The 12,869-nt window shown below is 39.9% G+C and overlaps 1 protein-coding gene across 1 annotated transcript in view; it reads left to right on the top strand.

Annotated features, from left to right (window-relative positions):
- hmcn1 (hemicentin 1) overlaps window positions 1-12,869 on the top strand; it is an 86,988-nt gene that overhangs the window by 48,479 nt on the left and 25,640 nt on the right. The window contains exons 33-54 of the mRNA XM_046872529.1: window positions 222-330; window positions 1,357-1,526; window positions 1,774-1,928; window positions 2,580-2,702; window positions 2,792-2,891; window positions 3,000-3,176; window positions 3,525-3,676; window positions 3,773-3,896; window positions 4,212-4,387; window positions 5,605-5,701; window positions 6,469-6,591; window positions 7,215-7,370; window positions 7,659-7,940; window positions 8,831-8,998; window positions 9,682-9,795; window positions 9,885-9,971; window positions 10,948-11,139; window positions 11,311-11,484; window positions 11,615-11,728; window positions 11,811-11,956; window positions 12,069-12,219; window positions 12,644-12,832. Of these exons, the coding sequence (XP_046728485.1) occupies window positions 222-330; window positions 1,357-1,526; window positions 1,774-1,928; window positions 2,580-2,702; window positions 2,792-2,891; window positions 3,000-3,176; window positions 3,525-3,676; window positions 3,773-3,896; window positions 4,212-4,387; window positions 5,605-5,701; window positions 6,469-6,591; window positions 7,215-7,370; window positions 7,659-7,940; window positions 8,831-8,998; window positions 9,682-9,795; window positions 9,885-9,971; window positions 10,948-11,139; window positions 11,311-11,484; window positions 11,615-11,728; window positions 11,811-11,956; window positions 12,069-12,219; window positions 12,644-12,832 (3,279 nt within the window). The remainder of the gene's footprint in view (window positions 1-221; window positions 331-1,356; window positions 1,527-1,773; window positions 1,929-2,579; window positions 2,703-2,791; window positions 2,892-2,999; window positions 3,177-3,524; window positions 3,677-3,772; window positions 3,897-4,211; window positions 4,388-5,604; window positions 5,702-6,468; window positions 6,592-7,214; window positions 7,371-7,658; window positions 7,941-8,830; window positions 8,999-9,681; window positions 9,796-9,884; window positions 9,972-10,947; window positions 11,140-11,310; window positions 11,485-11,614; window positions 11,729-11,810; window positions 11,957-12,068; window positions 12,220-12,643; window positions 12,833-12,869) is intronic.

Here is a 12,869-nt window from a genome sequence, read left to right as displayed (position 1 = left end):
CACGATATGGTTTAATTATACATTGTGAAAAATATCGGCAAATGGAAAGATTTGTCTGCCGATGTTGAAAAAATAAAAAAAGATCAAAAATAAAATCAGCCAATATATCGGCTTCAACGATATATCGGTCAACCAATATTTGGGATCATTTTCATGGTTTTTTTTCATAGTTCAGAGAAAAAAAATGGTGATGGGTGAACTCTGTTTTCTGTGTTTCTCAGTACCACCCACTGTAAACGGGGCTGATAAGATTACAGATGCTACTGTCATCGTTGATAACGTGCTCGAACTTGAGTGCCATGCCACAGGCACGCCTCCCCCAACCATCACGTAAGCGCACATACACAAGTTATTTATATGCGTATAATGTTATGTTGCAGTTCGATGCTACAATCTACTAATACTATGAATTATTTTTCTCTCATTAATCTACACTCATAACTCCATAATGACAAAACAGAATTCTAGAAATGTCTATACATTTATCATGAAGAAAACAAGCTTAGCACACCTGGATTGGAGGATTTTCTGCCATTCTTCAGGGCAATTTCTCTCATGTCTTTCTGGAGATGTTCAATATGGATCAAGACAGGGCTCTGACTGGGCCACCCTTGTACATTCACAGAGTTGTTCATAAGCCATGCCTGTGTTGTGATGTATAAGGTAAACCTTCGACCCAGACTGAGGTCCTGAGCACCCTAGAACGGGTTTTTAATGAGATATATGTTGATCTTTGCTCAATTCAGCTTTCCCACAACCATTTGCTTAGTCCCTGCTGCAGAAAAACTCTTTCACAGCATAATACTTCCACCACCATGCTTCACTTTTTTGGGTTAAGTGATGAGTGGTGCCTGGTTTCCTCCAGACAGAAGGTTAAATTTTGGTAACAGATTACAGAATCTTTTTCCACAAGTCTAGTATAGTCACACTTACAAATCAAATTCATTGTTTTGAGTCGATGAATGCAGTTAGATGTAGTAATGCATAGCGCCTTTCATCATGCTGAGTGCATGTAGCATGGAGGATTGTATTTATGACCATGGTCTTTCTTGTAGCTCAGATTTTGGTTAAATGAGTCTGGAAAGGCTGTGAGTGAAGGTGAATAGTAACTTGCAAATGAATGTCACCAAATATACTGTTCCACATGACAAAAAAGGAAGAAGATTTGATTGAAATGTTATTTAGCTTTAAAGGACAACAAAAGTTCCAATCAAAGATATCTCTATATATCTAGCAACAATAATTTTCCTGATCTGATCATGCACTTTCTAATATATTGTACAGGACCATAAAAAAGATCACGGGTTTCCTTTTCTCTTTGGTTTATTCTTGCATGTACAATGATCCTCATCGTAGGTGGCTAAAGGACAGAGAGCTGATCAGACAGGCAGAAGGTGTGAGAATTTTGGCAAACGGTCATCGTCTGGTCATCTCCCGCGCCCAGGTCTCGGACACTGCTCTGTTCCAGTGTGTCGCCTCAAACGAAGCAGGAGAGCAGGAACGAGATTTTAAAGTCACCGTACACGGTAAGAGAAGATAAGAAAAACCGAGCAAGAATCCTAAACAGGAAGTTTAGTTCGTTGACATGTAATCTATGTGCTAATTTGAATATTGGTGTTTTGGCCACTGCTGTCAAATGGAAAAGAGCAAGAAGAGGTACATCATGTCCATTTAAAACGATATTCACCTAAAAAATACACAATACTGATCTGATACACATCTAAAAGCTTTGTAACCAATGCAATTTATACGATTTAAATTAATTTTTTTTAGTTCCTCCATCAATCCGTTCTACCGGACCTGCTGAACGATCGGTGGTTCTGCACAATCCCCTAAACCTTCAGTGTGTGGTCAATGGCTTTCCAGCTCCCAGCATTACCTGGCTCAAAGATGGCCGTCCTATCGACACAACTCAGTTTTTACTTAAGGTATAGCGATGATTTCTCTCAAATTCATCCAGGAGATCATCTCAAGGTAAACTTAGTAGAGATCCACTTTGTAAAATAGGACTCCAGTAAAAGTGTCCCTTAAACTAAAAGTACAATATATTTGCCTTCAAATTGACTTAAGTATCCAAAGTACTATGATTCATTATGGCTATAATGTTATATCATTTTTCTCACAAGATTCTTTACTTAATCAACTCAGTTTATGTGAAAAGACTCTTTTCCTCTCAGCACATTAATAATATTAATAAGTCAAGCACTGATTGATGTCTATTAACATTATCACAAGCCCAAAACCTTCTTTTCAACTACTATAATAAAATTATGCAAATAAGGCCACGGGTGTTGTGGTGATTTCGAGTCTGGAGTTTGTTCCATCATTTATTCCTCTCAAAATGTTCTGCTTGCTGTTGAACTGTTGCTAAACTGTATGTTGGTGATAAAAAAATGCTACCAAGTGGCAAAACAAGTTCAAGACCCTGACTGGTGTCTTGTTTAACCAGTTACGTGAAAGTCTCCCCAAATAGAAATACTTCAGAGATACACAAAAAAGCTACTTAAGTACAGTAACGAATTTAATTTACTCCCTTGATGTCCACCAATGATCATCGTTCCTTTGTCTCTGAAATAAAGCTGGAATCAGGAGGTAGAGTTCTACATATTAAGGAAGCCAGAGCCGAGGATGCAGGCAAATACACCTGTGTGGCAACCAACGCTGCAGGAGAGGTGCAGCAGAACATTCGCTTAGCGTTCACGGTACCCGCTTCATAAAAAAAACCTGTCCATAAACATTTCAAATCGCACATTTTTTTGGTATGTGCTGATAATTTTTATGCTCCTCAGAGCCTCCGGTCATCCATTCAGCTGGAGAGACTGTCAATCAAACTATTCTGGCTGGATATCAAATCCAGCTGCAGTGTAAAGTGACAGGAAGTCCTGTACCAGGTCACTTCTTTATTACAATTGCATAATTTAAAAAAAATAATTTTTTTATTTGAAACTAATGTTTATGAGTTGAAAATCCTGATTAAAAAAAATTACTTCTAAATGCAGCTATGACGTGGTATAAGGACAGTCGGCCTCTGACCAGTGCAGCAGGAGTGAGCATCCTGAACCGAGGCCAAGTTCTGGAGATCGACCGCGCTCAAGTGGCCGATGCCGGACTCTACAAGTGTGTGGCTGTCAGTGTAGCCGGGACAGCAGAGCTCACACTCAGCCTACAGGTTTTTGGTGCGTATTATTTTCTATATTTCTGTCATTTCTGTGTATGGATGAAGTTCTTTTAGCCATCATGAAGGCCCTGAGCCTTTATATGTTCCTATATGTCCTTCTTGATGGAAGAAGGTTAAACAGATCAAAACTGGGATGCAAGGAGTCCTTGATGATACTATGTGCTCTGCATGACATCTGCTGTGGTAAAGGTGCTCATTGGCAGGTATTTGGGCACCAGTGATTTGTTGGGCGATTTTGACCACACATTGGGGAAGATGGTCTTTCTTATTATTATATCTTTAACCCAAACCTGTTTTTGCTCTTTCATGTATAAAGGGTTGTTATGTTTCTCTTTTGTACTTGCAGTGCCACCATCCATCTCCAGCAAAGGTGGAATGGTGACAGTGGTGGTGAATGATCCAATCAGGCTGGAGTGCGAAGCCTCAGGTCTGCCCTCACCCAGTCTTACTTGGCTCAAAGAAAGCAGCCCTGTCTCCAGCTCCTCTAATGGCATCCAGGTATAATGTCCTCAAAAAAGTGTGAAACTGGACCGTACAGTACATTGTTTAACTCTTTGACTTTTTGGCTTTGGGCATGTGTGTGTGTATGTGCAGATCCTGGCCGGAGGCAGGGTACTGTCTTTCAGGAGTGCTCAGGTGAGCGATGCTGGTCACTATACCTGTGTGGCAGTGAATGCAGGTGGAGAGCAGCAAAGAGAGTACAATCTGCATGTCTATGGTGAGCTAATTTTTTTCATCTTTATATATCTATATCTATATCTATATATATATATATAGATATAGATATAGATATAGATATATAAAGATGTATATATATATATATATATATACACACTTTATGGTCATTGTGCTGAGTACAAGTACAGGGCCAATGAAATGCATTATCATCCATTTTTACATTGAATTTAAATAAGCCGAAGCGGTTTCATACACGATTTTCTTCCTCATTTGATGGACTGAATTTTCTAAGACAACTATAGAAATAAGAGATCGTACCACATTCATGACACGTGTGCTTACGTTTTTGCTTTAGTCCCGCCCAACATCATGGGTGAAGAAGTGAACAGCACAGTCCTGATTGGCCGTTCGGTGGAGCTGCGTTGCCAGAGCGACGCAATTCCTCTGCCCACTCTCAGCTGGCATAAAGACGGACGGCCGCTCTACAGGAAGCCAGGACTGAGCGTGTCTGAGGATGGCAGTTTGCTGCAGGTGGGAAACGAGCTTCCCTGATTCATTGATTTTAATATATTATTGTCTATGAATGTGTTGCATTGTGTATTTGTGGATTTAGAGAAAGCGTACGACAGAGTGCCAAGAGAGGAGTTGTGGTATTGTATGAGGAAGTCAGGTGTGTCAGAGAAGTATGTAAGGGTGGTGCAGGACATGTATGAGGACAGTGTGACGGCAGTGAAGTGTGCAGTAGGTACGACAGACTGGTTCAGAGTGAAGGTTGGACTGCATCAAGGATCGGCCCTGAGTCCTTTCCTGTTTGCAGTGGTGATGGACAGGTTGACGGACGAGGTCAGACAGGAGTCTCCCTGGACTATGATGTTTGCAGATGATATTGTGATTTGTGGTGAGAGTAGAGAGCAGGTTGAGAAGAGCCTGGAGAGGTGGAGAAAGTCAGTAGGAGTAAGACAGAGTACATGTGTGTGAATGAGAGGGAGGGCAGTGGGTGATGCGGTTGCAGGGAGAAGAGGTGGAGAAGGTGGAGGAGTTCAGGTACCTGGGGTCAACAGTGCAAAGTAATGGAGAGTGTGTTAGAGAAGTAAAGAAAAGAGTGCAGGCAGGGTGGAGTGGGTGGAGAAGAGTGACAGGAGTGATTTGTGATAGTAGGGTATCTGCAAGAATGAAAGGGAAAGTTTATAGGTCTGTGGTGAGACCTGCGATGTTGTATGGATTAGAGACAGTGGCATTGAGTAAAAGGCAGGAGGCAGAGCTGGAGGTAGCAGAGCTGAAGATGTTAAGGTTTTCGTTGGGAGTGACGAGGATGGACAAGATTAGAAATGAGTTTATTAGAGGGACAGCACATGTAGGATGTTTTGATGACAAGGTGAGGGAGGCGAGATTGAGATGGTTTGGACATGTGCAGAGAAGGGACATGAATTATATTGGTAGAAGAATGCTGAAGATGGAGCCACCAGGTAGGAGGAAAAGAGGAAGGCCAAGGAGGAGGTTTATGGATGTGGTGAGGGAAGACATGCAGGTAGTTGGTGTGAAAGAGGCAGATGTAGAGGACAGGGTGGTATGGAGACGGATGATCCGCTGTGGCGACCCCTAATGGGAGCAGCCGAAAGAAGAAGAAGAAGATTGTCTATGAATGTGTATTAAATTATTCCCGATATTCTATTCTCTTAATTTATTTGGTGGACAAAGAGCGCAATAGCGCCGACATATTTGTGTAATAACCTGCCTTGTGATTGCAGATTGCGAGTGCTCAGATACAGGACACAGGCAGGTACACGTGCGAGGCCACGAACGTGGCTGGGAAAACGGAAAAGAACTACAATCTGAATGTGTGGGGTAAGTCAGAGCATTACAGTGATATTCACACTGTTGAGAGGTCGATGGTTTTGTGGGGAGTGATTGCAGAAATCCATACCAATAGTTTTTCCGGGTTGAGTTATACAGATTGTTATAGTTACAGTTATACAATTGCTGCCTCTAAAACAGGCTTTTATGACGAACACAGAAAAATTAAGTACTGATCATGAGGAAACAATGATTGTTTGGTCGCGATCATGAATAAAACAAGAACAAAACAATTTTTTTCAATATTTATGAATATAATTAATATATTCATATTTATTTCATTTAGCACATTTTCCTGACCGTTTTTTTTTTTCTTTTTTAATTATAATTTATTAAGTCAGTACTATTTTACATTTTATATTTGTTTGGTTTTTATTCTGTATCCATTAAAAAATTTAATCGGTTACCAGCAAGTACAATCAAACCTAGCTATCAGTCGACTTCTATTAATAATGTAAAAAATAGGTGCATAATGATTTATAATTCTTTTTTTTTTTCAATATTTTTATGGTATTTATTTGATACATTTGTTTAGCATAAATATGCCTTTCTTTTTAGCATAAATGTGCCTTTCTTTTATATCACATTATAAGCTCAGAATTTGTTTTGAGAAGTGGAAACATACTGATGGAATATTTAATAATATTTAGAATGATGTAATTTCAACAATATCATAGCTAATATTTATTTAATTGAAGTATAAATGAATGGGTTCTTGTAGTGCAGCCTGATTGACGCCATGGTACTCTTTCACTCAGTTCCACCGAGTATTCGTGGCTCTGATGAAGTGTCCTCTCTGACGGTGACTGTGGGTGGCCTTATTACATTAGTCTGCGAGTCCAGTGGAATCCCTCCTCCCAGTCTTACATGGAGGAAGAATGGTAAGATCATCATCATGAACTTTTTTTCATAAGTCGTGATTTATATATATGTATACGAAGTGGTATGAAAAAGTTTCGAGACTAGCTCTGTTTACTAGAAAGTATTTTATTTATTTATCTACTATCACCTTCAAAATAGTCCCCTTGCACAGCAATACAGCACTTTCCAGCGTTCCTGTCACTTCCTGTTTGGAAGTCTTCTGCGATTCTTGCTGGATTTCTGCATTGGTGTCAAAACGGAGACCTTTCACCTGGATCTTGATCTTCGGGAAGAGTGCGAAGACTTCAGGAGAAAAATATGCCGAGTAGGAAGGGTGCGGAAGTGAGATTACGTCGTTTCCGGCAAGAAACTCATGTGTAAGGGAGAGTTGCCCAGCTTTTTGTCTTTTGGCACATTGCTTTATGAAGGTCGGTGCTCCCTGTGACTGTGCGTGCAGCTTTGTGCCTACATCTATTGGCGTGTTACAATGCTAGTCTAGAAACTTTTTTATACCACCTCATGTGTGTGTGAGTGTGTATATATATATATATATATATATATATATATATATATATATATATATATATATATATATATATATATATATAATATAATGTGTGTGAGTATATATATGTTAATGCAGGCTCGGAGCTGAAGGCGGACTCACGTGTACGTGCATTGTCTGGGGGCCGTCAGCTGCAGATCACAGGCGCAGAGAGGGGCGATGCTGCATCCTATACATGCCAGGCCTCCAGTGCCACTGGCACAGCTGTCAAAGAGTACAGCCTGCAAGTCTACGGTACCCTGTTTACTCCCAAAGCTCAAACAAGTCATGTTCTTTCCTTCATATTCATAGTAGTAAAAGATGCAACGATTTTAGGCCAGGGGGCGTAACACAAAGACCAAATTCATTTGGAATCTATATTTTTTATTCAAATCTACTTGTGGAGCGTAATAAAATTTTAGTTTTTTTCCTCAGTGGGCAAAATGGAGTGAAACTCACGGTTATAAATTGTGGTAATTTAGGGTAATTAAAAATGTTATTTGACGTAAATAAGAGTTGAAACCTTTCTTGTCCTCCCATCAGTTCGTCCCTCCATTAGCTCATTGGGCAGTGAGAAAGGTGACGTGACCGTAGTACGGGGAGGAGACGTCACCCTGCAGTGTGAGGCGGACGGTGTGCCCAGGCCTGCCATCACCTGGCTGAAAGATGGCAGACCTCTGGGAACCGGCTCTGGGGTTCAGATCCTCAGCGACGGCCGACTCCTCGGTATCAGAGACGCTCAGGTGGTCCATACTGGTCGATACACCTGCATCGCTGTCAATGTGGCTGGCCAGGATGAGAGCAAACATGATGTCACTGTTCATGGTAAGAAATGATTGTGAGAACACAGAGCAGAAGCAATTCACTTAAAGCACAGACCACACTTTATAATGCTTTTCATGTAATTCCCCCAACCCCAATTTCTTCTTTTACAGTTAGAGTTTTGATTCTTATATAAAAAGGGTTAGTTTGGGCAAAATTACTAACTATAATTTTTAAGAAATTGTCTTACTATTTAAAACCTTTCATCAATAATATAATATGTGGCTGGTCGTGCATTTCACACCTCGGCCTTAAGTGGCACCGTACTTGAATCAACCTACCACGGTTTTAGAAACCATTAATATTATAGAGAAACGTAGAACAGTGCGCTGCATTACAAACAGGAATATCATACAGTGAGAATGAACGTCATCACTAAAGCAAGGAACCCAATGAACACAATTCAACATGTCTCCTTTCACTGGAACCACAGCTCGCATGCATAATTTCAAACAGAAGCATTGATATTAACGTCATAAAATGACCCCAGGGTTTTCTCTGAATTACTTCTGTGCATTACGTTTTTTCTGGGGATTTGAAATGAAGGCAAATTGTGTGTTTTTGTGCAAATTGTACAGGAAAGAAAACGCAAAACAATTTTCGCGAAAAAAGCCCATCTTGTAAATGTCCTCGTAAGTGTATCTGCGACCAAAATCTATTTATTTCGGTTGTTGTGGAATGAAACAACAGCTATTAAATCCCTACGAAGATATTTGAGCTTGTGCAGTTTGCTACAGATGCGGGTCGCGAGCTCTGATTAGTGCGCTCTCCGACCATTCAATCAAAGGACGTGAAACTAGAATAGTTTCTAATACATGTAATTACATTTACAATTAAAATTGCTTTTTTTTTTTTTATATGTTATTTGTGTGGTTGTATGCTTTTGTTTATAGTTCCAGCAAGCATTATCGGAAACACACACAAGACTGAAAACGTGACCGTTGTGGTGAGAAATCCAGTGGTTCTCACGTGCGAGGCCTCCGGAATCCCCCTACCGGTCATCACCTGGTTGAAAGACGGCCTTTCAATCATCCTGTCTGGTTCGGTTCGGGTCATCTCAGGTACTTTATCAGCTGCTACTTCTTCTAAAATGTTTTTAATGGGATGAGTCCAGAATTCCTGGAGTCTGTGACCTAGCTTGCTATAGGTTGCTAGCCAGGTACTATAAATCTTGACCCAAGTCAACAGTATTAAAAGGAGGATTGAAAAAGATAAACAGTGGTGCAGGATTTATGTTTGGAAAGTGATCCAACACGAGAGAGATCCAGGTATAGTTTGTGTAGACGATATGAGTGGAGTTTGAAAGCCTCAGCAAGCTTCACTCAGACACTTCGTGGTTCGTCTATTACATACGAGACGTGAACGAGACATGAACGTGATTAATGTGGATTGCTGAAACATTGAATGAAACAGATTCATCGTTTTAGGTAGAAGTCGAGGATGGCATTCTTCGTCCCTGTTAATTAAAATGATTCAAGATTTTTCTCCGTCACAAACATATTTATATGCAGTATACAACTTTCAGTGAAATGTAAATCGTGCATTAGATAAAAGGAACTAGAAATGTAAAATAAGAGAAGAGATGGGAAAATAAAAATAAGTAGGAGAAGATATGAGAAACTATATCAGATCATGATAAAGCTAAAAAAAATAGGCAGTCTGATCACATCTCTCTAAATCTTGAAATATCTTTTTTATATATTTTACTTTTATACTATATATATTTTATATGCGATCATTATAGGTGGGCGGAGTCTGCGTTTGATGCATGCCGCAGCGGACGATGCCGGAAGGTACACCTGCATCGTATCCAATACCGCAGGAGAAGACAGGAAGAACTTTGACCTGGATGTACTAGGTAACAGTAGTAACACGTTAAAAGAAAAAAATACTCTAATCTCACTTTCTATGTTTTCTTTTTAAATTTGGCTGCTTCTTTCTCATCAGTTCCTCCAAGCATTGTAAACGAAGGGGGGATACAGGATGTGAGGGTAAAGGAAGGGCAAAACATCACTCTGGTCTGCGAGGTCACCGGTAGGTCATCCACCAAATTAGTGGTGTGTTTAATAAATATACAATTAACCTATAGGTAAGTAATCTAATAAATTATACATTATAGGTAATTAATCAATGGGAGGATTACAAAGAAAATACAGCTTTTAAGTACAATATTAGGTCTTAAGCCTTTTGAATTATTATTATTTTGAAGGAGGTGGTAGCTTAGTGGTTAAGGCATTAGACTTTGGATCTAAAGATTGTGAGTTCCAATCCCAGCCACACCAATCTGCCACTCCTGGGCCCCTGAGCAAGGCCCTTAACCTTATAGCTGCACAGTTGTATGAATGATATAAAATGTAAATCGCTCTCAATAAAATGTCGTAAAATGTAAATTCAATATGGAGCTACTTTTAGACTTGACTTAAGACCAAAAATATGGTTGCCATAGTTGAGGAACTCAACTTATAAGCCAAAAAAAAATTAGGGTTCAAATGGTATGTTACATGTGAGGCTGCGCGCTGCACTGAGAGTGCTATACTATATTTTTTATTTAGAATTTATTAATTATATAATTATATTTATTCATGAATCTATTTATTTCCTTTAGCACATTTTCATGATTCAGTCGTCTTTTTTATTTTTTATTTATGTAATAAAGTTAAGGATTATTTTACATGCTGTTTTAGGTTTGTTTGCTTGGGTTTTTTTTGTTTTTTTTATCCACTATCCGATAAAATCGGTTGATTAATCTGAGCTCTAGTTATTAACATTGGTTATATGTTATTTTTATAATTAGAAGTTTATAATTTGTCATTCATGGCCTAAAATCATTTATTAGTTTCACCCAACCAGTACTATGCACCCACCATGTAATTTTCTGTTACAGACTGACCCGACCCCTCCTTTAAAAATATCAGAAATTATGTTTACTGTTTTTTAATTTATTAATTATTATTACTGTTTTATCGCTATTACACTACAATTCTGACTTTTCATCCTTGGTGCCTTTTAGGGAACCCAGTGCCTGAGATCACCTGGTTAAAGGATGGGCAGCCGGTGTTGGGCGAGGGGCAACTGCAGGTGATGTCCTACGGGCGCTTCCTTCATATAAACGACGCCCAGGTGATTGACACGGGCAGGTACAGCTGCCTGGCGTCCAACAGTGCCGGAGACAGGAGCGCACACTTTAATCTCAATGTCCTCGGTACGCATTGCAGTCTCAATGAAATCATCTTTTAGCACCCTTTTTCCTAATGTAACTTGTGTTAAGTTTAGAAATGTTTTTATTTACTGTTTATATGTCAAGATTTTACCCTGAGAATAGTTTTTCCTGGTCCGCCAAATATATATATATGTATTTATACATGTTTCCCAGTTACACCCACCATCACTGGCTCAGGGCCAGAGGGATCCTCTGAGGAGGTGACTGTGACGCTGAACAGTCCTACATCTCTGGTGTGTGAGGCTCAGTCCTACCCGCCCGCCATCATCACCTGGCTCAAAGACGGGACACCTTTTGAGTCCAACCGTAACGTCCGGGTACTGCCAGGTACCAGCTGTAGCTGTATCTCTGAAGCGTAACTAATACGTCAGGAATGCTTTTAAAACACATATCGTAGCAACTTTAGTTTAGTTTTGTATTGAATACGTGACATGAATGGAGTTGATTTTCCCCACAGGAGGGCGTACTCTTCAAATCCTGAATGCGCAAGAAGAGGATGCTGGGAGATACACATGTGTGGCCACCAACGAAGCAGGAGAAACCCTGAAAAACTACGAGGTCAAAGTTTATAGTGAGTATAAACTTTGGTTAAGGTGTTTTCACACGCTAGTGAGCACCATGTTTGTTAAACAGTGTGTTTCTCCTCTTCAAAGTTCCCCCCGTTATCAATAAGGACAGCATACATGGAGATGGCTTCGGATCCAAAGAGATTAAAATTAAAGTTAACAACACACTGACACTTGAGTGTGAAGCTCAGGCAATCCCAGTCCCCACTCTACACTGGTACAAGGATGGACAGGTCAAACACACACACACACACACACACACACACACACACACACACACACAAATTTCAATCATTAATCTCATGTTATAGTTTGGCAATCAAATGTCTTTCCTTTGTTCTTCAGATCCTTAAGACGGATGAGCGCATTACAGTAACGCCTAATGGGCGAATAGTCCAGATAAAGCAGGCGCAGGTGTCTGATACGGGCCGCTACACCTGCGTGGCCACCAACATTGCAGGCGAGGATGAAAAGGACTTTGATGTAAATATACAAGGTGAACAGGGTTCCACACACTTTTCTATGTCTAACACAATGGTAAAAAATGTTTTCCCATATTAATTCCTTCAATATATAATACCTTTATGGCTCCCTCTACTGGCTTACAATATGGTCACCCCTGATGAAAAAATATTAAAATCTTAATCTTATTTACTTCTTATTTATATCGTATATTTTATTTACTTCATTTGTACTATGTAAAAAAAAGGGGAATGTGTTTACAGTGCTTCCTTATACAATAATGTTTTAAAAAAATGTATGAAATTTGTTAGTGGAAACATAAAAATGTTCTTCTTACGTTCCTGAACATTCCGTTCTGCAACTTGCTGTGAGATAGGTTCCCGCAAATATATACTTAAAATTGTCGTAATTCTAGACATGGCCTAGTCTACAGTATATGAACATTTCTTTTCTCTCAGTTCCTCCGAGTTTCCAGAGAAATGGCGACTCTGGTGCTGGTATTACCTCTGCTGGTGAGTTGAAGGATGTCATTCTGAATAATCCCATCTCGCTGTACTGCGAGACCAACGCTGTGCCGCCTCCCACTCTCACCTGGTACAAAGACGGACATCCGCTCACGTCCAGCAGCCGAGTGCTCATCTTACCTGGTAAGTACGCCCTACACAGCTGAAGCTGAAGTCCCAC

Source organism: Silurus meridionalis, chromosome 18 (genome assembly GCF_014805685.1).
Source record: "Silurus meridionalis isolate SWU-2019-XX chromosome 18, ASM1480568v1, whole genome shotgun sequence".
In the NCBI taxonomy this organism is placed as follows: Eukaryota; Metazoa; Chordata; class Actinopteri; order Siluriformes; family Siluridae; genus Silurus; species Silurus meridionalis.
The sequence above is the reverse complement of the archived record's forward strand: the minus strand, read 5'-3'. Positions and strand labels throughout refer to the sequence as shown.